General features: G+C 55.1%; 2 protein-coding genes across 10 annotated transcripts in view; one reads left to right on the top strand and one right to left on the bottom strand.

Moving 5' to 3' along the window:
• The window catches only part of SYNRG (synergin gamma), a 40368-nt gene extending 35372 nt beyond the window's left edge, over positions 1-4996 (top strand). For 4 of the 8 annotated variants that reach the window (XM_068656271.1, XM_068656276.1, XM_068656277.1 and 1 more), the window contains 3 exons: positions 321-431; positions 880-915; positions 2061-4996. In XM_068656271.1, the coding sequence (XP_068512372.1) occupies positions 321-431; positions 880-915; positions 2061-2192 (279 nt within the window). In that variant the 3' untranslated portion in view covers positions 2193-4996. The remainder of the gene's footprint in view (positions 1-320; positions 432-879; positions 916-2060) is intronic. The other 4 variants (XM_068656275.1, XM_068656279.1, XM_068656272.1 and 1 more) reach the window with 3 other exon arrangements.
• Positions 4997-7913: 2917 nt separating this feature from the next.
• Positions 7914-22316, bottom strand: DUSP14 (dual specificity phosphatase 14). 2 transcript variants are annotated; one of them, XM_068656282.1, is made up of 3 exons: positions 22293-22316; positions 11628-11721; positions 7914-10001 (listed from the first exon to the last, which is right to left on the bottom strand). In XM_068656282.1, the coding sequence occupies exon 3, from the start codon at positions 9881-9883 to the stop codon at positions 9287-9289; it is 597 nt and encodes a 198-aa protein (XP_068512383.1). In that variant the 5' UTR covers positions 9884-10001; positions 11628-11721; positions 22293-22316; the 3' UTR covers positions 7914-9286. The 2 variants fall into 2 exon arrangements, with proteins under 2 accessions (XP_068512383.1, XP_068512382.1); XM_068656281.1 differs by lacking the exon at positions 22293-22316 and adding an exon at positions 20461-20619.
• Positions 22317-23138: the final 822 nt, after the last annotated feature.

The following is a 23138-nucleotide window of genomic DNA, read 5'->3' on the forward strand; positions in this document are numbered from 1 at the left end:
GGGCTCTTCCCTCAGAAATTTCTTCCCTTTTTGATGTGGGAACATGGAACTTAAGAATTATTTCCTTTGTAGTCTAACCCCTTTTCAAGAGCCGGAGTGTTATAAATTAATGCTGATGGAGACTGCGTTGCAGGACTGCAAATGCATACTAATGGCTTTGATTAAATCATGCATCGGTTTGAGAAAATGTAACGTCACCTCTGACTTGTTGCCTGTGTGATGCCATAAGTCTCTGCTACAACCAGAAAAATAATTTTTATCATATCTGGATTTTTTTCAGTCATTGAAAATGCCTAAATTTTACTGTTTCATTTCTTTAGCCAGATGAAAACTCACTGGATTTCTCTTCTTGTATGCTGCGTCCAGGGATTAAAAATGCCCAAGATCTTGCCTGTGGAGTGTGCCTCCTAAATGTGGATTCAAGAAGTAAAGTAAGTATCATGGCCTCTATCATTAAACTCATTTTTATTTACAGTTTTGACTTCCATTTAGGCTTGGGGTACATTTACAAATTTTCATGGCTGTAATTTGTAACTGGAAGCAAAGGCAGAATCTGATCAATAGATGGGACTCAGACCAGTCAGTGGCCTAAACTCAGTGGGCTTTGGGTGTGACATGGATGTGGAGAAAAAGGTTGAAAAGTTAAATTCTTCATTACAGGAAAGAACTGGGATACTGAGAAAAAATATATATACAGATACAGATATAAATCTTTTAATGACTTTCTTTTATGCAATGCATCTCTGCGGATTGCCAGGAGGGGACTATTGCAATTAGTAGAGCTGGGAGGGAATCCCAGGATGTGTACAGAGTAATTATGCCAACCAATTAATGTATATCGGCAGTTTTGCTGACCTTTTGGTTTCAACGTTATTTCAGAAAGAAGAGAAACCTGTGGAAGAGCTTCCTAGAAAAGTATGAACCTGTAAAAAATTCTTTATAGAATCATTCCTAGTTGAGTGTGAAAGGCTGAACTGCAAACTGGCCTTCAGCTGTCATTCTCAATTGTACCAATCATGAATCCTTTTCTTCTAGTCATTTTTTGTGACTGTAATACCTGATCCGATCAACTAACATGCTCCAGAGCCTCCCTTTTGTCTTGTCTGCATGCTTGTTTCTCGTGAATAGCTTTCTGGTTTTGTGCTACTTCTGTTGTGTGGTAGAAAACTCACCGCAGCGAGGTTCTCAATTTGTAGCTGCCTGTGTGTCTGTTGCAGAAGGGTGGGGAACTCTAGGGGTTTTGCTACAAGTATTGCCTTTTGGCTATATGGAGTAGGCAATGGCATTTGTAGAAGTCTGTGCAGGAAATCCAAAGTGTGGGAAACAGGTTTAGAATATTTTTTAAATAGGTAGCTGTGAAGCACTGGGAATGCTGCTGAAGTAGAAACAGCTGTTAACTGTTCTCTTTCTGAACTGGAAGAAAAAAAAAACAACGTTATCCCCAAGAGCCTAGATTTATTTAAAAAAAAAAATAAAATCGTTTTCCCATCACATCTAAGCAGTATCTCCTAGCAACATACATTGAGATGTTTTAAGCTTGTTCATGGCTTCATGCGCTCCTATTGTAAAGCAGATTCAATTACCAGAAAAAAAGGGACCAACCTGAGCCAGCAGCATGGTAGGATAATGCTAATATCAAGAATTGCACCTGCCTAAGTTATGGCAGAATTTGACCCTGTGAAATAAATGCGATAGCCAGCAGAACAAGGTTTTGTTTCCTAGAGGACACACGAAACAAGATGAGTTAGTTACCAGGTGTCAGATGAGAGAATACCCATCGAGAGGCTCCCTCTCACACACCGTGTAGCAGACTGAGCACCATCAGGTGTGGTGGCTGAAGGCTTTGTCCACCTGCAAACATTTCTGCAGACTAAACTGAAATATTTGTCTGCCTGCTCTGCTTCTGCAAGTGGAGATGGCTCATTCAGAGTGAGAGGGGCCAGGTTCTGCCATGCTGTGCCATCTGGGGGTGAACGCCTCTGCGATAGCCATTTTCCACTCTGTTTGATATCCTGGAGAAGATAAGACTGTCATACTTGTTTCAATTCTTGTTATTCTAGGCCTTTAATTCAGAAACGGATAATTTTAAGCTGGCATATGGAGGACACCAATACCACGCCAGCTGTGCAAACTTCTGGATCAACTGCGTGGAGCCAAAGCCTCCGGGTCTTATTTTGCCTGACCTGCTCTGAAAGCGGTCACACTGAAGGTGGAGTATCGGGTCTGAAAATGCACCTCGCTTGGGGTCAGTGGTGCGATAGAGTAAGTGGAAAGGCTTCTTGGAGCTGTGGCTAGGGTTTGAAATGCTTTGTTTTGATTTCTGTGCAACAGTGGATTAAAGCCACTCTCGCATATGGAAGTTCCCCGTGAAGAACTGTACTTGAAATGGCTGGGTTTCAGAAACAACCAGAAAAAAAAGGTGGAGTGGCACAAAATGTGGCGTTTCTTTCTCAATATGAAAGCGGGTAGGTCTTTGTGAAACAAACAAACAAAAAGCCAGTCTGCTGTCGGAGTGTACAGACCTCTGTGAGAGGACAGCACCTAGTTTCCAAGACAAACTGAAATGCTAGACTGACTTGCATGGAAGTGACACTTAAAGACTACATATTTGCAAACAAATCTTTTCTTAATGTTTTGGGTGGCTGGATCATGATATTTTTCTTTAAATATTTGCTGCTACATTATTACAATGCATACAATGCACATGTCATGGTAACTTCCAAGGCAAAATGAATTACTGACTTGGAAGGAATTAGACTGTAGAGAGCCTTTGTTTATTTAAATTTTCAACTGTTCTGAATTGTAAATTATTATAAAGTATTCATATGCTTAACTGGTTAGTACTGGGGGTTAAGAACATGGAAAAATTGTTTAAATTTTCTCTATCATATCTGGACTCTTTAGTACGGGCAACTGGATTTTAAAACTAGAAATCTTTGCTGTTCTGTTGTAAATACTGGCTAATGTCTGCTCTTACACTTGTCCTGGACTACAGCTGTGGTTTGTTATGCTTCTGACACTGTGGTAGTTGTGTGGCTGCATCACTGCTGAAAACTGGACTCCGCTGATACTGCGTGTCTGCTCCTGTACATAGTCCCTTTTTTGTGTGTTACCTGCTTCCCCTGATGGGACGCATGCAGCTAACTTGTGCAATCCGGTGCTGTCAGTGAGAACATTTTCCTGACTCAGAACTGGCAGTGCAAGGAGGCCCTTAGCTCCTACTGCAGGTGGGTGTGATCTAACGCCGAAAATTGGGCTTAAGCAGACTGCTTTTTGAGGCAGGCTGTCATTTTGTTGCTTATGGCAGGTACACCTATCCGATAGGAAGAGATTAGTGTGATAGACCATCACAAAGTGTTGCCCATAAACTTAAAGTAACCGCTTCTTTCTTTCAATGTGAAGACAGTGCCATCAGCTCAGTGATAGTTACAGAACTTTAAACCCACTGGGAGCTTCGTGGCGTTATTTTAAGAGCCTTACCACTATACACCGTGTTCAGTTTGCTTCGTTCTTTAACTTCAGTTTAACTCGGTTCTCTAGAAAATCTCTTTTCTCCAAAGATATCGACAGCTTCTTCAAGCTAGTCTTGCCTTCATTGCGAGTAGCTGACGTTGACAAGTAATTATTTGCTGAAATCAAAATTACAAAGAGGAAGATTGCCCTCTCTTTGGTGGAAGAAGATAAGGTCAGGGAACACTTGAGCAAACTGGACTGTCACAAGCCCATGGGCAACACGAGTCAGCAACGTGGCCTTGCTGCCAAGAAGGTCAGTGGTATTTGGGCTGCGTTAGGCAAAACATCGCCAGCAGGTCCGGAGAGGTGCTCGTTCCCCTCTGCTCTGCGCTGGTGAGGCCTCACCTGGAGCTCTGTGCCCAGGTCTGGGTCCCCCAGTAAAAGAGAGACCTGGACATACTGGGAAGAGCCCAGTGGAGGGCCACCGAGATGCTCAGGGGACCAGAGCACCTCTCCTGTTATGAGAGGCTGAGAGAGCTGGGATGTTCAGCCTGGAGAAGAGGGGGCTCGGGGGGATCTCATCCATGCCTATAGACACCTGCAGGGAGGACCCTGTTTGGTGGTGTCCAGTGCCTGGACAAGAAGCAGTGGGCACAAACGAACACAGGAGGCTATCAGAAAAAACACTGCAGGTGTCACAGCCCTGGTACAGGCTGCCCGAGGAGCCCGAGGGCTCCTCTGGGAGAGCTCCAGCAGCCCCCTGGACGTGGGGCTGGGGTGACACCAGAGGGACCCTGAGGTCCCTGTCAGCCTCAGCCAGTCTGTGATTAAAAAAATAAAAAAAAGAACAATTAGCTATACTACACAATTAATTATGCCAAATTAAAGAATCTTGGCTAATAAGAGTGTTAGGTGTCCGGCCCCTTGTTTACCCAAATTAAAATAAATCTTTCTCCTGCCTGAAATTAGCTTATTCATAAACTCAGCAACTTGTGCCTCCAGTTGCAAGCTCAAGCTAATCAAGTGGCAGATTGTCAATAGTGCGACAGTGACTGCTTGCCTTCTGCTGCCCAGTAATTATCAAAAAAGGGAAAAAAAAAAAAAAAGAAAAAAGAAAAGAGTCAGTAGTCAGTCTTTGCTTGCTCTCTAATTCGTGTATTAGGTGTGAAATAGTTCCAGTAGCCTGCACCATAGCTGTTGACCACATCCATCGGTTTCCCTCGTAATTAGGGGCTGTTGGGTACCAGTGGAAGTGCTCCCATTGATGGTCGGGGGCTGCACAGCACAGTGAGCCAGCACTTGCCTTTGCACGCTGAGCTACAGAAGCACTTAAGCATTGTCTGGCTTCAAGCAAACGCCTCGCCTTGCTGCTAGCAAGGGGACTTGTCGAGTGGTTTTTGTATCTGGCTGACGCAAAGGCTGCTGCTGCTTATGAAAATGCTATATTGGGAAAAGGGAATTTATTGTTAGCACGGGCTTCCACCACAGCTCCTCAACACTTAACCGGGTACGTGTTCTTTTCTAATTAAAAGAGAATGCCACACACACACACACAAAAAGGCCACAATGTGAAACTTAAAGCAACCAATATTTCAAATGCAGTAGGAGATGTGCTGTCATAAAAGCCTTTTCCAGTGATGTTTTTCCTGCCACGTACTTATTAAGCAAGTTCCCTCTCTAAGCTGTAGCCGGTGTGGCTTTTGGCCCATAAAAGTAAGGAATCGACATTTACAATTATAATTGCAGCAGAGCTTACTGAAGTATGACACTGCCAGGCACTTGCTCCCTACAGAAGGGAGAGCAGCAGGCAATATTAATGCGTTCGTGGCAAGCAGGAGCCGTTGTTCTGAACACCTTTACGTCATGGGAATACATCAAATGTTTTACATGCAGATCCCCTTGATAAAGGCGTTGCACAACGAGGATCGTTTCCCTCCCATACCCCAGTCATTAAAATGACTCACTGTTGCATTCAGCATCTCCTCAGCCATCGCACTGCTAGCCAGAGCCCGCTGTCCTTGCAATCTGTATCCAAGGTTACAGGATTTTCTACAGTGCATTGTACCAGACCGTGTTCCCCTGCCTCCTTTGCATACAGGCTAATGGCCATGCTGCCTTCTGCTTTGGCTGTGCTGAATTTGATAAATACAGCTCCTCTTGCTGGATGTACTCTTTCCTTAGGAAAAAAAAAAAAAAAAAAGAAACCTGGTTTTCTTCTTCCTTTTTTTTTAATGTGTGTGTTCTCTGGAGCTGCCTTGGGATTACCTATGAAAAGTGATTTTTCTATGTATTTGTGTATATTTGGAGTTGTAAGAGATTGTTCCTTTGCTTGATTTAATTTATATCGTTTTGCCCAGTTGTGTTCCTGATGCTTCTGTGCTATCTCAGTGCATTTTGGCTTTTCCTCGGTGGCAGGAGCGCTCGGGAGCAACCCAACTGTTCCAGCCTGTGTCCTGCCCGGCCGCTGTCGCGTTTTGTTTCGAGTACCTTCGCGAGCTTGTTGTGTTTGCTGTGTAGCAGCTGGGAGGTTATTTGTGGCGTGGGAATTGTTACGTCCTGCTCTTGAACATTCCTCTGAATTTTCAGCTCCGGCAGCAGCTTCCCTTCACCTGGGTTTGCTTTCAGCAGCTCCTTGAGAGTGGTGCAGCAGAAACGAGGGGCGAGTGGAGCTCGGTAAAACCCAACGAATGCTGTTTTCTAGTTAGCTTCATGTCAGACTAATTAAACTTGAAACAAAAACTGCCTTTTCAATAAAAGCTGCTATTGTACTAACTGCTTTTTCTGAAAGATTTTTTTGATCTCCGGGCCGGTATTTAATTCCAGTTCTCAATGTTAAAAGATAAATGTCATAATTTTATGAAGAAAAGTGGTCAGAAAACGTCTCTTCGTATTGTGATTCCTTTTTCTCCCCCTTGGGGAGATGCTATTTGTCTTCCAGAAGTGGTTTTGTGATTAGGTGTTGGAGCTGTTTCAGTTTGCGCTGTGCTGGAGTCACTGCAGACATTTTAAATCCAAGGAGGAAAAGTGTTATTAATTGACTTTTTAGTCAATTGTTCGCTCCCTTAATTCTTGCAGTGACTTACAAATCTGTTGTTGGGATTCAAACCTCGATTTCAATAAAGAACCCGTTTCATTCCCGACAGAGCCATGGAGGGGCTTGTTCTGGGCTGCAGCTGGACAAAACCTGGCCCTGCCTGCAGGACCAGAGCTGCCACCGCGCTCCCCGGGTGGCATCAGGGCTGAGAAACATCCTCTGGCTCGGGAGAAACTCAAAGAGCTCAACCAAAAGGGCCTCACGTGAAGCTGTGTATTCAAAGTCATCTTCATGGCTCATATCTGCGAGATGCCTCACCAAATAGCATCCAACCACTCTGAAACAATCGCAGGTGGGCGCTTTCCAGAATGGGTAGCAGGAGGAACGAGGCTTCCCTGGAGCCCAGCAGGTGTGCTTACCGCAGCCTGAGCTGTGCTGTGCTCTCCTCTTTGGTCTCTGTAAGTTTACGGATGCGTGATGAAAAAATGGATTTTGAGGGGAAAAACACTCAGGTAAATACCTGCTCTTGGAACGAGGAATTTGTGCAGAGAAATACCGGTAACTATTATTAATACCGAGGCAATTCTCCATAATATACTCTTTGCTGGGTATTTCTTATTAATGAATTCTTTATTTCGTGATGTGCTTTATCAGGTAATTATATTATAAAACAATATTATTAATATTATAATATTGTTAAATTATACATGGTCAATTTTTAGGTATTTAATTTGGAAAGTAGATTTTTTTCCCCTCCAATACGTCATGCTTTCAGAATGTCTGCAGACTAATTATCAGTCTTCATTTTTAATCTCTCGTTCATTTTCTTGCTTACCATTGCCCTGGTGCAGTTTAACTGGGGAGGAAGATGAGCAGAATGCAGTTCTTCCATGGGCACTCTGCTTGTCACTGCACTGCCCAGAGACACAACCAGCAAAACCTGACCAAGTCACAGCTCATGGCAAAAAAACCTCACTCATTTCAGTGGGAAAAAGACTTCCTCTGTCGGTGCAGGACTGCTCTGAGATGCATCCACTGATGTTAGGAAAAATTGTGCTAAAGTACTTTGGCTTTTTCAATTGCAGTTTTGTCCAAGTGCACCCTAGGTAAAAGAAGGGTTTCTAGGTGGAAGGGGCTGTAGTTGCATGTAGGAAACTCCTTTTGGACTTTGCAGTATCGAGGAATTTGCAGTAACTGATTTTGGAATAGCCAAAGGACTTGCCTGGCTGTCCTGATGGTGCTGGTCAGGAACTGCAGGCCCCCTGGATGGACTGAGAACAGATCAGCCCAGTGACTGGCACAGATCACGTTATTTTGCTCAGGACTAAGCTCCAGACTCGTATCCAGCCCCTGCTCAGGATTACACCGTGTTCCCACTGTTACTTCAGATACATTAGCACAGTTCTGAATAGGAAGCCAACACATGTTCTTGTTTAATCTTTATTGATTTTTTTTTTTACAAGTATAGAATCTCATTTAAATCAGATAGCTATCTCAGCATCCAGCAATCTGCGTACTCCTCCTTCTGAGATGCAGCAGAGGACACAAACGTCTCACTGAGGAAGGGGCTTGCTTTGTTCTGGTGATGTGCTAACGAAACCCGGCCCCCGCTGTGCGCGGGGAGAGGAGCGGTGTTCGGCTCGCAGTGGTTACACCACGGGAAGGTTTCTCCCACTTCTCAGGTTGGAATCTTTCTCCTCGCGAACAGAACAAGGCAAAGCCTTCTCCATAAAGCCATCCTCGTCCGGGAGGTTTCACAGATCGCCTCTTTGTGCAGAATAATTCTAGAATGCAACATAACCTTGAGGACATAATGAAGTGTTTTAGAAATGGGCTAAGGCAGATCACGACCGTACTTAGAGCTAAGTAATCAAGCGGATTTACCTACTTCCAATTTACTGGTTGATTGAACATTAGAAAACACAGCTCAGCCCTTTTGGAAGGTGGCCATGCACACAGTTTCCTAAACGTTTCTTTGGCTGGTCAGTGCGGGAAGGGTTAACCTCCCACGTCTGTCTTGAGCCACACGTGGACAAATTCTGTTTACTTTCCACCCACAAAAAACACCAGTGGTTTTCAGAAGTGTAAGTGTACTCCAGGACTATTGCCCCGGCATGGAATGAGTGAAAAAGGACTTTGTATTTATTTTGATTCCAATCTTTCAGATTTTATTTTGCTTGTGGCTGACACGGACTGACTTCACTCTTTTTGACTTTTAATACAGATTAAGAGCTGACTAAAGATCTCAAACACTATATACTGAGAGTCACTACAGCTGTTAAAGAAAACACCAGCACTAGCAACACAACTCCACTCCTTCCTTCCTGGCTCTTGGTAAAACCCCCTGCCCTAGAGCAGGACTTCCCTCGCTCTGTGCTAGCGCCGCTCCCTAGCCACTACAGGATTTTGCAAGGAAGCAAACAAGCTATTAAAGAAATATCCAGGCTACCGCATCACAAAGCGCACTTTGTTCATCAACTCTGCCAAATGCCTCTTAGGCCTTTCCTCGTAGGATACTAATAAACTGACTAAAAAGAGAGGGAAGGTTTATGAAAGGAGAATAAACTTATAAGGAGACCTCGTTCTGCTAAATCAGAGAAATATGGATGGGGAATCCCTGTAGAGAGAAATGCGTCGAAGGGAACCGTTGGCCTTGCAGGTTAGTGAGGTGAGAATCAGTTGAGGTTCTGCTGTATGGTAAAGAACCAAAGTTGGCTGTAGAAAGAGAAGGGAATGTCTCCAGTCTGGCCGACTCCGAATAGCGTGTCCCTTCTGTTGTGCTTCCTGCCTGCAGTCCCATTAAATTCCCCAGTAAGGCATCAGGGGTCTCCTCTCTCTCTCATAAACGTCTGGGATGATGCCATATGGTGTCTGTACCATTTTAACCGTCGTCTTCCCAAACAGCTTCCTCTCGTAGTCTATCAGTTGCCTCCAGAAGCCCACGTTGGGGCGTATAACGGGGCGCCTCGATTTGACCCAGTTGTATGCCTCGAACAGGGACACCTTGTGGTACTTCATCAGGTAGGCGATGCACAGCGTGGCCGACCTGCTCACGCCGGCCGCGCAGTGGACGAGGGTGGCCCCGTGCTTCCGCGCCACGCTGTTTATCTTGTCGGCCACGCTGTCGAAGTACAGGGAGATGGGGGCGTTGGGCATGTCAGCCAAAGGCACTTTCACGTATTCGAACTGGGGCCAGTTGAAGTTGGGAATCTCGATGGTTGCGTTGATGATGCAGGTGATCCCCCGGGACAGGAGCAGGTGCCGGTTGGAGGCGACGCTGCCCCGGCTCAGGTACAGCGAGGGGGTGATTTGGGCGATGCCCCCGAGGGCACCTTCAGAGAGCATTCGTGGAGCCATCAGAGTTCTCGGTAAGGAGTTGTGGCTTCTGGAGGTCATGGAGGATCTTGGCACTCACACTTCCATTATGGGAAGGGATCCAACGGGATCTTCAGCCAAGGGAAGGATTGTCTGGCCTGGCGGGGCTAGGGCAGCGAGAGCTTCCACCGCTTGGTCACTGCAAAACACAAGCAAGGCCGGGTGAGCGGGTGGCCATCCACCAGGACCACGTCTGTGCAAGAGAAGGAAAACCCCACTCGCCCCGCTGTGCACTCGGCAAACCTCGGCAGGGTAAGGCTGTTCTGGGTTTGTGCAGTGCTTGTTACCAGGGGGCCCCCAGGCATTGCCAGGACAGATATTAACAAAACAAAGCAAAAAAAATCTTCCAGCCTAATTGGGTCCAATTACTCGTCAAGGGCTTAGGCAGCCTACCTGTGGGCCCGGACAGAATTTCAGCCAGATTAGCGCATGGGAGATTGGTTACACCTTTTTCACATTCAAAAGCAGCAACTTCACAGCTGGCTGGAGTCCAAGGGGATGGTGAGAGGCTCAGGCTGGATACAGATGCCAGCAATTTACCCTGCCCTCTCCCCAGTGCCACCCTGCTTTTTTTAGGTATACGAGAGGCCCTGCCAAAATACATAAACATAGGAAAGTTGCTCATTAGAAAAGGCGGTGAGTCATGTCCATCTCATCGCTAATCGGCTCTCCGCGAGGCTGAGGAAGTGTGGAAAGAGTGACCTGGTTCTGTCAGAAGCCGAGAGTAAAACCAAAGCAGAGGTAGGGACAAGGGAGGCTCTTTTCCTGCTGCCGTAATGCCTGACGAATGTTTTGGAGAGAGCCACGCTCTGCACAGGCTTGGGTTCGCCTGCTGCGGGCCCCAGGAAGGATGAGATCTGGGCACTCCTGCTATTTCAAAGGCCGGAGTTCAAAACAAAATACCTGCTTTCATCTCCTACTCCTTTAGGACTTCCCCAAAGCCAGCGGAGAAGCTGTAAGCATGGGGACGAGCCCCGGAGCATTAATAACTTGCGAGTCACTTCTACCTGCGCCGTCTCCAGCTGGGACTGCCCGGGGGGTGCGGAGCTGCTGCTGCACCTCCCAGCCATGTCTGAGCCCACCCGCGGTGCCCTCGGGCTCCTTGTGGAGGGCTCTGGGTGGTGCTCGGGGGCAGAAGGTGCCTGCCCCCAGCAGCCAGCGCCGGGGCTCGGAGCCCTCAGCGCTCCCAGAGCAGCGCTGCCTGCCCCAGGGGACCGTGGTGGTTCCCAGAGGTGCCACCTCTCCCTGCTGCTTTCCCTACCTGTTTTCTCCTTCCCTGTTTCCCAGGGAAGGCCGAGGTGGGGGTAGAGCCAAGCTGGGCCCCCCCAAAGGGCTGAAAGGCTCTGCCTGCAGCTCGCACACCCTGACACCACGGCGCAGCGGGCGGCCCGGGCCCTGGGAAACGCCGGCAGGTCTCAGCAGCGGCCGCTAGCGCTGCCAGCACATTTTTGGCATGCATGTGCAGTATGGTAACTTAACGAGCATAACACAGTCTCCTCTGTGGCTTGTTCCCTGCTGGCAGCTACTTGAGCAGCTCCTGAAACCGTGGGCCCCAAGTGCGGGCGCTGCGAGGGTTCGTGCCCCGCCAGGAAAGATTTTTGCTGCAGCTGCGAGCGCCCAGGTTCCCCTGCAGCCCCCCCACCACAGCCACCCCGCCGGAGCAGCGGTGAACGTGGTGTTTTTCCAAAGGAATGGAGGTCTTGGAGCATGGGAAATCCCTCCCCAGAGGTCTGTTACTGACAGCACAGAGGATTTGGGCACTTACACTCCGAAACAAGCTGCTCCAGATCACCGACCGGCACCCGGACACGGAGGGCTGCTGATGCTGGGATGTCCCGCGGAGTGTGTCCAGCCCTGAGCTGGGAAGAGAAGAAAAGGTGGGAGTTAACAGGCTGTGGGCCCAGCCAGGATCCCAGGAATTCACTCTAAGTTCTCCTTTCCTGCACCCAGGACACCTGGGAAGTGTTTGGGGTTTTCCTCTTCCATCACAAGCCTTACAAAAATACCCTTGCCTTCAGCATCCACCAAGCTCTCTCCTACCCCCAGAGCCCTGGGGTGGGTCTGCATTTCTTCAGGCAGTGCCCGAAGCTCTCTCCCCTGGGACCCCCCCGTGAGGGCTGTGCTTTGAGCTCCCCGTCCCCAGCACCGCACCAGCAGGAGAGGCGCTGGGATCGCAGGGGAAGCGTGAAGGGGCCGAGCTGGTGCCAAGAGCTGCAGCATCCCTCCACAGGGAAGCAGAGGGCTGGGGGAAGCATCCCCTTCCTGTATTCCTCCAGCTAGCCCAAAATGAACAAATCCCAGAAGCGTGGGCGCAGCACGGGAACAGCGGCAGAGCCGCCCGCGGGGATGCGCTGCAGGAGCGCGAGCCCACGCAGGGAGAGCGTGAGCAACGCCTGCCCCCGGAGCAGCCCCGAGCAGCCAGCCCCGCTCCACGGCTGGCCACCGAGCCCCTGGGGACAGCAGGACAGGGCTCAGCTTCCCTGCGTGTGGCCAAAAAATGAGGAAGGAAATGACACGGAGCGAGGGGAAGCGAAGCTGGGGCCGCGGGTGCAGGGCAGGCGGCGTGCACGCTCGCCGTGGTGCTGCCGGCAGGCAGGGCGGGCCGGGAGCTCTGGTGGAGCTGGGAGCAGGCAGAAGGCAAAGCCAAACAGGATTTTGAGCTCCACGCCTCCCTCCGGGAGGGCTGGGAAGCCTTAGCGTGGAGGTGACCCGCAAACACGCTGCAGCTGGGTCCCGTTGGGATGTGGCCTTAGCAAACGGGAGGGCACAGCTCCACGGGTTGCTCAGAAGCCCCCAGGCCCACCCGCGGGGCTCACCCCACCTGTGGGAGCACCGCACAGCGCCTGAGCCCCCTGTGCCAGCCCTGGTTTCATCCACAGGTGCCAGGCGGTGGGGAGAAGGGTGCGTTTTGTTACGCCAACAGTCCTTGGGCACAAAGCGTCGCCGTTGGAGGAGATGTGAGCCTGAAGGCAGCCTCTGCTGCACCCCAGGCCCCAGCCAGCCCCGGTCGGTGCGTGCTGCTGGCCCCGTGGGGCTGCAGGTGACAGCCGTGTCCCCGCGGGGTCCTGCAGCCCCAGCTCCACGTGGTGCTGGTGTGATCCTGCCCTCCTCACTGTGATCCTGCCCTCCTGCGCTCCGTGCCAGGGTACGTCGCTCCCCGGCGCTGTGCACATTTCCTCCTCAGCCCGAGGATTTGTATTTTGATTAAAAGACGAGATTTAACGTGTCAAAAGCCAGCAGGGAGAACCTTTTGGTCTTAAAAACGTTAAGATGGACGAGGCGGATGGCCTCAGCGGTGAGAGCAGGGTCAGGTTTGGCAGAGGGGCTGTGACAGCCGGTGGCGTTCCTGCCTGGAGCCGGCCGCGCAGGCGCTCGCTGCAGCCCCTCGGGGGCTCGGGGCACTCGGGGCGCCTTGGGAAGGGCCTCGCTGCTTTCCATAACGCGGTTCCTGTTGGCAGGCACCGACTTATCCGGGCATTTGCATGTGCCGGGCTGGGCTCGCTCGGCAAACTCTGCAGCCGCCGGGGCTGGCAGCGAGCTGCCCGCGTACAGGGGCACCGCTCAGCCAGGAGGAGCGACACAAGGGATGGCAGTGCCAGCCCCGCTCACAGCAGCAGGGCACCGGGTGGTTTTGGGGCCAGCTGGGAGCGCAGGCAGGGTGCCCGCAGGCCCACGTCTCGGCTACGTGCCACCTCCCCGGGGCAGGCTGGAGGGGCTCCGAGGGGCTGATCGCGGCACGGCTGCTTCAGGTGGCGCTGAGAGGCTTCAGCTGCCCTGGGAGCTGCGTTTCCTCCTAATGCTCACGCCTGGCCCCAGCCAGCTTCTGACAGGTTCCCTGCAGCCTGCTGTTTCGCTCCCACGAAATGCCTTTTGCCTTCCTTAGGGCGCCCCGTTCCTCCTGGCACGGCCCCACTGTGACCCAGCGCTGCCCCTCTCCACGCAGCACTTCCCAGGGAAGGAGCCCCACGGCTCTTCCCAACCACTGCTCCAGGCAAAACAACAACAAAAAGGCAAGGGAACCAGCTGAAAAAACGAGCCACACGTACCTGTGTGGCAGTGCCAGGGTGGCAGCAGGGTCCCCAGCACACAGAGCTCCCCGCTGCCAGCTCAGCACCGGGGTTTTTTGTTCCCTACACGCACGAGGAGAGGCTCGGGGTGCAGCGAGGCTCGCTGGTGGGCTGGCTGCCACCAGGTGTTCCTGCCACGGCACCCTCATCGCTGTGCTGATTCCAATTAACAGGCTAATTAATCTTGCAACAGCCCTGACCCACAGCAAACCCCTTCCAGGCTCTGCCATGCGCTTCCCCAGCCACAGACACCGGCTGCTGCTGCTGCTGCTCCTCCCGCTGGGGACCCCGAGTGGGGTCCTGGGGCTCCCCAGCCCCAGTGGCACGGGGTCCCTGGGGTCCAGGGACCGGAGGGTTCTGCTGTTGCCCTCATCTGCTTAACGAGGGATGGGGGAAGTGATTGGGTAATTACAGCCCGGAGATAACCCTGGTCTGCAAAGCCTCCAGCTCCCCTCAGGAGGGGTTTGTGGTGCTGCTTGCCCAGCTCCTGCTGCAGCAGGGACCTCGCTGCTGCCCCAGGACTGGATCTCCTCAGGATCTCCTCGCCTGGTGCCTCCAGCACACTGCATCGCTGCGTGGGGTGAGTCTGGCGAGCTCGTGTCGGGCACCGTGGCTGTTTTTGCTGTACCCAGAGGCTGAGCTGTGTGGTTCCTCCATGGCAGATCCCCAGGGGAGCCTGTGAAAGCTGAGCCCTGCGAGGCTGCCTGTGCCCGGCTCCGTGGGGCAGCTGGGTGAGACACCAGCTTGGTTTCCTGATGGCAGAGCGGCTCCTCTCGCAGTGAGAGGGGTTTCAGAAGTGATAAGACAGCACCTGTGTGGTGGTTTGAATATCAGATGCTCTGCTCCCTCAGAAAGGCCGCTGCTGGCAGCGCTCGTGGGTCTCCTGTCCCAGATCTTGCAGAGTTTGGATTTCCTCCTCTCGCTTCAGTTCCCAAAACACAGCTCTGTTAATGAAGGCTGAAATTCCCCCAGGCAAACGTTCTTGGTCCCTGGACCTCCTGAGAAAGGCTTGGAAACACCTCTGGAAGCTCCGAAGGCTGAGGCAAACGCAGGCAGAGGTTACAGCGAAGCACGCTGCGGTCTCTAGGCCGTGAGAGGGCCTCGCTCACTGGGCTGCAGACAATGAGCTGGCAAGCCTGAACTTCATGCCTCTTATTCTGGGGCTGCTGGGTGGCTTTTCTCTGACTTCTTTGTTGCTCTGGATGATTTTTAAGGGCTCTTTTAGCTTGAGAGCAGAGGCACTGACTTGTTCCTAAGTGACTGGAGCGAGGCTTGCAGCAGGTACTGCTCTGTGTGGCAGCAGCGTGGTAAAAACACACCCGGCACAGGCACCAGCACCTCCCCGGCTCCCTCGGGGCTGGCTGAGGTCCTGCAGATGCCTCGCTCGGTGGCCAGATCCCCGGAGGGGTGGCTGGGCCTGCTCCAGCCCCTGCTGCTGCTCTCGGTGTTCTGCTCTTCCCTGAAGGCCTCAGGAGGGCTGCGTGGCGCTGGGGACAGCAGGGACACCGCGGAGCAAAGCGGGTGGCAGGGCCCGAGAGGTGTCCCAGCGAGTTGAGCGCTCGGGGAGGACGAGGGGAAGCAGGAGCCGTGCTTTCCCCACAAAAGGCAGAGGAGCAGGAGCCCCCGGTTTCTTTCCCGGAGCATCATCTGGGATTCGAGGCAGGTTTGTGGGCTGGGTGTATGAAATGTCAGTACTGAAGCGAGCTTCTCCCCCTTCCCAGGAGAGGTAAAGTTATTCATTTTAGAGATGACAAATGCTTTCTAATGCTGCAGTAAAGAGAAGAGTCAATATTGCAGGCGCTGAATGAATGAGTCTGCTCAGGGCTCTTCCTAGCCAGGCTGAACAGAAAATTGCTTTGGAAATGGTCTCGGAGAACGGTGTTTAAAATAAATTTCAGCAGAGAGCACAAACTGCAGCCATTCCGGGGTCAGGCCTCGCTCGTACCGCGTCCAGGGGAGCTTGAAGTGGGTTTGGGGCCGTCGGGCAGCCCTGGGCAGCGAGGATGTGCTGAACCTGCTGGCTTCTTGCTCCTCTTCCCGTCCCTCGGCAGTCGCTTGCTCCGCTGCCTCTGTCTGTCCGTGGCCGTGCTCCTGGAGCTGTGGGTGCCCCAGGCCCCTCTCGGGAGCGTGGCTGAGAGCCAGCAGCGTGCCCCCGTCACCGCAGGGATGAGCAGTTTGGGTTGGGAAGGGGAAATGGGAAGGGTAGGGGGAGATGTGGCTGTGACAAAGGATGCCTCAGCTGCACCTCGTGCCTGTAGGGAACCCCGTGCCGTGCCGATTCCTACAGGCAGGCCACGTTACCCTCTTGGGCAAGCACGGGGTGGAAGCTGTCAGATGTTAAATCAGATAAAATCTGCCTCCCGAAGCTCTGGGCAGGCCCAGCTGCCTGCACAGCACCCAGCACAACCGGGTGCCCCATGCACACAGCTGCCTTTCCAGAGGCTCGGTGCTGGGCTCCACGCACAGCTCCCCTCCACGAGAGGCTTGTAGGGCTCGGCTGCAGGAGGTCCTGGGCTCAGCAACCCGAGGAAAGGCATTCAGGCAGGGTAATGCACTGAGCGAATGTGCGAGGGGTTAACGAGGAATAGCAAAACCTGGTGGTGTTCCCAGAGCATCAGGGCATGCCCGCGGGTTAACTGCTGAACGCCCAGCGCTGCTCTGCCCCTTCTGCCGCTGTGTGTGGAGGCTGCCAGGCCCCTGCTGTGCCAGCAGGGACGCAGGAGGCACCTCTGTGACTCAGGAGCGGGGAGGAAGGGTTTGTCATCAGCACCTGGGTGGGGCTGGATGGGGCAAGGGGTGAGCAGTGCCTGCCTTCACCCGGCCGGGCGCATCCACGCAGCGCGGCTCCCCTGTTCGCTGCTCTCCCAGCACCAAAACAGCAGCAGGAGAAAACAAAAAAACCAAAAAACCAACAACCCACAGGTGGCTGAGGCTCTGGAAGGCTCTGAAGGAAGGGCTGCTACCTGCTCCAGCAGCCAAGGTCCCTGCTCGCTGCCTGCTGCTCCCGCTGCCTGCACGCCTCTCCCTGCTCGCTGCCGTCTCCCACGTGAGGCTGCCTGCCCACGGGCGCCTCGCCGCTCCCTGCCACCTCCTCCTCGCCTCTGCTTCCTCTCCTCTCCCCTGGCAGCTGGGGCCTGCCAGCTCCACGCAGAGCCCTCGCCGTGGGGGAGCCCTCCCGGCTGCTGGGGAGGACGGAGGTGGGAGCCGCTGCGACCCGGAGCGCGGGGATTGATGCACTGCTGGGCGATGCAGCTGCTCTGCTCGGGGACAGGTCTCCCTCGGCAACCAGCAGGCTGATTTTATGCATGAGAAACAGTCTTTTTTTTTTTTAAGGGAAAAAAAAAAAAGAAAGCTGTCTGTTATTTTGGAGCTCCTGGCGTGATCCAACGCGCTGCGCTCGGTGTCTGCTGCTCGGAGCAAGAGGTGGGGGGCTCCCCTGCAGGGCCAGGCCAGTAGCGTGGCCATCTGCACCTTGCTTAAAAACTTGGGTTGGGTGCACGAAACCTCCCTAAAAACCAGCGTGAAGCCTTGAGGAGGCGTGAACCGGCTCCTACAGTTGTGCGCGGTGCCAGGTGTGCCATCAGCTGAACACCAGGGACTGCTCTCTAATCCTCTGCTCTCAAAGCAAGCGGGGAGAGATTCCCTGCTCTGAAGCACACGGCTTGCTTGGCTCCAGGTGACGGCACCTGGGCTGCAGGCGGAGCTCAGAAGCTCCCCAGCTCCCTGCCTTGCCCCAGCTAAGAGGGACACCACCTCCTTGGAGCTCTGAACGACACGGGGCCGGGCTGGCTGCTCGCAGGACCAGGGCTGCTCGGCTCCTGGATGCTGCTGGAGGCTTCGCCTCTCGTTGACGCGGCGGAGCTGTGCGCTGGGGGAGCACCTCTGTGCTTGGCACTGTCCCCGCTGGCCCACTTCAAAACCCATAAAATTGAAGGCAGCTGTGAGTTCGCTCCCTGGAAATCGTGCGGTACTTCCATGCTGACGCTCGCCCGGACCTTTCCAGGGGCTCTGCCAACTGGTGCACACTCTGAGCCTTCCCTGGGCAGCCCCAACGCTCCCTGGTGAACCTGGCTGATGGGCCTGGGGTGGAGGGATTGGAGGGATCCCCCTCAGGGAAGGGCAGCAGGGGCTGTGGACTCATCCCAAGGCCCTGCGGTGGTTCAGCAGGGGCTGTAGGAGCAAAAAGCACGAGCTGGAGGCAAAGAAAGCGAGCGGGGCTGGCAGCGGGCTGGCTGTGCCCGGCCTCCTGCCCGCAGCAGCTGTAAGGAATGAGGTCACTTTGTGAGCACATCAATGGGGTTGCTTAGGGTAACAGGAAGGGAGGCCGATTTTAATCAATTAGCTGGAAATCGAGTTTACATGCAGCAGCAGGCGCTTCCCATGCGAGCAGCCCGGGGCCAGCACCCCCTGGGCTGCTGGTGCAGAGCTCGAGGCTCCGCGCGCTCGGCTTGGTATGGACGGGCGCTCGGCAGAAGGGACAGCGAGCGAATTCCAATTTCCCTCATGAATAGGGACGCCTGGCCAGCTGAATTACTGCTCAGCCTCCCGCTCCCAACAGGAGGAGACACGCAGCCGCGCTCCGTGCGGGGGGCTGCGATGTTTACAGGGGGGAAAGCCACGGCTCGCTGGGGCCCGCGATGCCCCTCGTGGATGCCGGGCAACCCAGCCTGGTGTGGGGAGCTGGGGCATGCAGAGGCACCTGCTGAGCTGTCCTGCGGGGAGAAACACCCCCCAATGGCTGCTCTTCTTTTCTAAAAGGGGAGAGGAGCTGGGCAGGAGGAGCTGAGGGGTCAGGCAGGCACCAGGGGGTGCCCTGTGAGCCTGCGGTGCCCGGGTGCGGGTGGGCAGCGAGCTCGGCTGCCCTCTTCCCGCTCGCTTCCCGAGCTGCTGGAGGCCTGGGGCCGTGCTCTGGGGATTTCCTTCCTGTTTCCAAACACCACAGCCTGCTAGGTGTTGACGTTTCCGCTCGCGTTGTGGTTGCTCAGCGTCTCTTTGAAGCCGTAACTCAGCGCGCACGTGGCCAGGCTGGGGACTGGCCATGGACGGGGTTGGGAGGAGCTCCCACACCGACCTGAGGCACGAACCTGGCTGGCGAGGGGAAAACAACCTGCCCACAGGAGGAAGGGGGTGGCCACATCTTTCTGGGGCCTGACACGGTGGTAGGAAGCTGGGAAGGTTTCTCCATGGCACCGCTGGGCCTTCTGGGCTGCTGCTTCGCTCTCCTCGTCCTGCCTTCTACCTGGACCCCAACTGTGCGGTGCCTGGCTCCAAGCTGTTACAGCCTCCCCAAACATGCTCAAGCAGACCTCTTGTACAGCGCTCCACACTTTGTCTTCCCTCCCCTTAGATCCAATTTTAAGGACTGTTTCCCCCCACAGACAGCCTATTTCTGAACACAAAACCAGCCTGAGCTCTCCAGCTCCGAGCTTTCAGCTGGGTTCAGGCACTGCGCTGAGCCCTGCGCCTCTCAGCGTGGTCCTGCCCAACGCGGAGGAGCTGCGAGAGGCAGGAGCAGATCCCTTGGGGTTTGGGTGAAATCCCTGGGATTTCACCTTTGTTTCCAGAGGGAGCGGGGCTGCTCGTGCCCTTGCCCAAGGCCCTCAAGGCAGAAGGACACATGGCAGGGGCTGTGTTGGGCACAGGTTGGTTACAACCCGCTGTGCTGCCACCCTCCTGATCCTCACCGGGGCTCTGCCAGCCAAGCCCTGGTGGCAGATTCCTGCTGGTGGGAGCTGCCATGAGCTCTCCAAACCGGGGACTGGTCTCCCACCGCTTGGGAACTGGGGTTGTGGTGCTGTGAAGGCAGAACCAGCCCCGTCCCAGCCCTGGGGAGCAGCGGCATGCCTGGAGCGAGGCGGCGAGGCCCAGGGGGAAGGAATCCGCTCCCTGCCAGGGCAGGGACAGCCGATCCGGTGTATCACGAGCAGGGACAACATTTCGCCAGCGCTAATCCCTCCGTGTTCGGGATAAACCCAAGTCGCAGGGTGATATTAGGGCATCCGTCAGGGATCAAGGACTCACCCGCTGTCCAGTCGAGCAGGTTGCAATCCCCAGGCACTGAACATGCCAGGCACTGAGCAGCGGCTCGGGAGCTGAGTCAAGGGCCGCGCACGCAGCCGGCGGGGCTGTGGGGCCGGCTGTAGGGCAGCGGGGTGCCCCAAGAGTGGGGTGCCAGGGGGTGCCAGCACCCCCATAGGCACCAGGCAGGGCTGGGGGTGCCCCACAGCACCCGGAGCCGTGAGGGAAGAGCTGGCACGGAGCTGGAGGGGGGGTCCTGCTGGGTGCCAGCAGCGGGGTTTTGCCTTCTCCCCCCTCTCCCGGTGCCCCCTCAGGCACGGTCCCAATCAAGCCACCCTCTGGGGACCCTCACCGAGGGGGGGGGCTCAGCCGCGATCCGGCGGCGCTGCCCGGCCCCGGGGAGGGGGGGGGGGGGGGGGATGGTGCTCGGTTGGGATCGGGCACCCCCCCCCCAGCTCCCCACCACCCCAAACCCACCCCACACACACGCGTTCTCGCCCCGCAACCCCTCACCTGGGCTCCGTGTGGGGCTCGCTTGGGCTCCGTGGCGGCGGGCAGCACTTTTATCCGCCGGCTGCCGGCTCCGTCGCGGCGCTGCCACCTGATCGCGGCGCTACCGGGGCCGCCCTCCTCTCCCCTCCCTTCCCTTCCCTTCCCTCCCCTCCTCCTTCCCGGCCTCCCGCCCGCCCCCCGCCCGCCCCCCGGTGGCCGTTGCCCGGTGCCAGTTGCCCGGTTACGGCGGGGCCGAGCCCGCCCGGCTCTGCCCCCCCCCGGGCGGAGCTGATGGCGCCCGGCCCGCCCCCCCCTCAGGGCGCTGAGGGGCGTGGGGAGCGCGGGGGGACGCGGAGGGGTCCCCGTGGGGGTGTCGCGATAGGGACATTACAGTGTGTGGGGGCACTACGCGATCTGTCGGGACATGGTGGGGGCCTTGTGGGGACAGAGATGTGGCAGGGACCATGAGGGGACACAGCAGGTCCCTGTGGGGACATTGTGGTGTGGGGGGACGCTGCAAATTCCATGAGGGGACACAGCAGGGTCCCCGTAGGGGTGTCACTGTGGGGACATTACAGTGTGTGGGGACATAACAAATGCCATAAGGGGACACAGCAGGATCCTTGTGGGGTGTCACTGTGGGGCCATTACAAATTCCATGAGGGGACACACCAGGGTCCATGTAGGGGTGTCACCATGGGGACATTACAGTGTGTGGGGATACTACACAATCTGTGGGGACATGGTGGGGCCCATGTGGGGACATTACAAATACCATAAGGGGACACAACAGGGTCCCTGTAGGGGTGTCAGCGTGGGGACATTACAGTTTGTGGGGATGTGGTGGGGTCCCTGTGGGGACAGAGATGTGGCAGGGACCATGAGGGGACACAGCAGGTCCCTGTGGGGGTGTGACAGTCTGGGGACATGAAGAGGTCCCTCTGGGGTTGCGGCAGGGTCTGTACCCCCCATCTGGGGATGTGATAAGAGCATGTGTGGGGCACAGTGGGGTCCCTGTGGGGACATGCCAAGAATAAGTGTGGGGCATGGCAGGGGCCCTGTGGGGATGTGGTGGGGTCCCTTTGGGGACGTTACGGAGTCAGTGTGGGGACATCTGGGAGTCCCCGTGGGAATTTGACAGCCTAGGGGCTTGACAGGGTTCTCGCAGGGACGTGGCAGGGTCCCCCTGGGAACGTGACAGGAGTATATGGCGGGGGCCCTGTGGGGATGGGGATGTGGCAGAGTCCCTGTGGGGACATGATGGATATATGTGGGACGTGGCAGGTCCCTGAGGGAATGTGACAGCGTGGGGACGTGGTGGGGGCTCTGTTAGGGGTGGGACGTGCTGTGTCCCCATGAGGAATTAGCCAGCATGGTGGGGGGGACATGGCAGGGTTTCTCTGGGGACCTGGTGTGGTCCCCGTGGGGAGGGGACAGTGTCAGGATGGAGCTGGAGCTGAGCCCGTGCTTTGGGGACTGGGACCTCCCTGCACACACGGAGCTGGACAAGGGGGGGCTGAGGGGACACCTCGGGCTGGGGTCCCTTCTCTCGCAGCAGGGTGGGCTTTGGGGAACTCGAGGCGAAGCTGTTGGGGTCTGCGCCCCCCTGCCTTCGCCACCATGTCGTGCTGGGAGCAGCCTGTGAGCTCAGCTGGCCTGACACAGGGGGGGAGGAGGAGGAGGAGGAGGAGGAGGAGGAGGCAGCAGCCTCCGCTTTAACCCCCCGGCTGCCAGCGCCTGGCCAGCAGTCTCCAAAGCATTGCCACCCTGGCTCGGTTTTGTTCGTTTTCTGCTGCTGTCGTCGTGTGTTTGGACCAAAATAGCAAAAATCCCTAATAGGAAGCTTCCCTTACCTCCGAGCCCTCTGGCTTTTATCTCACTTCAGTAGGTTTCGTGACTCAGCAGCCCAGATGGAGCCGTCCCTCACAGCCTTCAGCACCAAATCTGTTTATTGCTCCAGAGGCTGTTTTTCCAAGAGCCTCTCTGCTTTGTAACAGCCAGTGCTCTTCCTTAAAACCCTGCCTCTCCAGCCAAGGAGCTCATCACATTCAGCGCGGAGGTGGGTGAGGAACAAAAATAGACAAATTAAGAAAACCTCAAAAGGCCAAAAAACGAAAATGGAAGGATTTCGGCTCTGTGAGCTGGAGCTTTGCTCTGCCTCTGTCTTGCGTCAGATTTGCTCTGCTCTTCCTCTGCCCCTGGAGCCACACCACGGGCAGGGATGGACCTGGGGGCAGCAGGTCCCCTCTGCCCGGTGCCGTGGAGCCGTCCCTGGCGCTTCTGGCAGCCAGGGCTGGCTCTCGGCATGCGTGGGCACAGCTGGGGTTGTTTATTTCCCCTGGCATGGGAATCACTGCTCGCCCTTCCCTGGGTCAGAGAGCAGAGGGCACAGCGGGGTGTTAGGTCGTGGGTAGGCTGTCGGGGTACCCCTGTGGGTTTCGAGGTGTTTCCCTCTGCAGCTGGCTCGGAGGTGAGATCTCGGGTCTGCCGAGGAGCTGCCAGACAGACTCACCTTCCCTGGCTGTCTGCTCGGGGCTGTGGGACCGTGCCTCGGAGCCCTCACAGCCCAAATCTGGGGGGCATCAGCAATGGGCAGCGCAGAGAGCCATGAGGACGTTTTTTAGGGGTGGCAGCCTCAGCGCCTCGTAGTGTTAATCCAAGCACCGAGCAACCAACCCCCCCCCGTCTCCCCCTTGTCC

Source organism: Anas acuta, chromosome 19 (genome assembly GCF_963932015.1).
Source record: "Anas acuta chromosome 19, bAnaAcu1.1, whole genome shotgun sequence".
Lineage (NCBI taxonomy): Eukaryota > Metazoa > Chordata > Aves > Anseriformes > Anatidae > Anas > Anas acuta.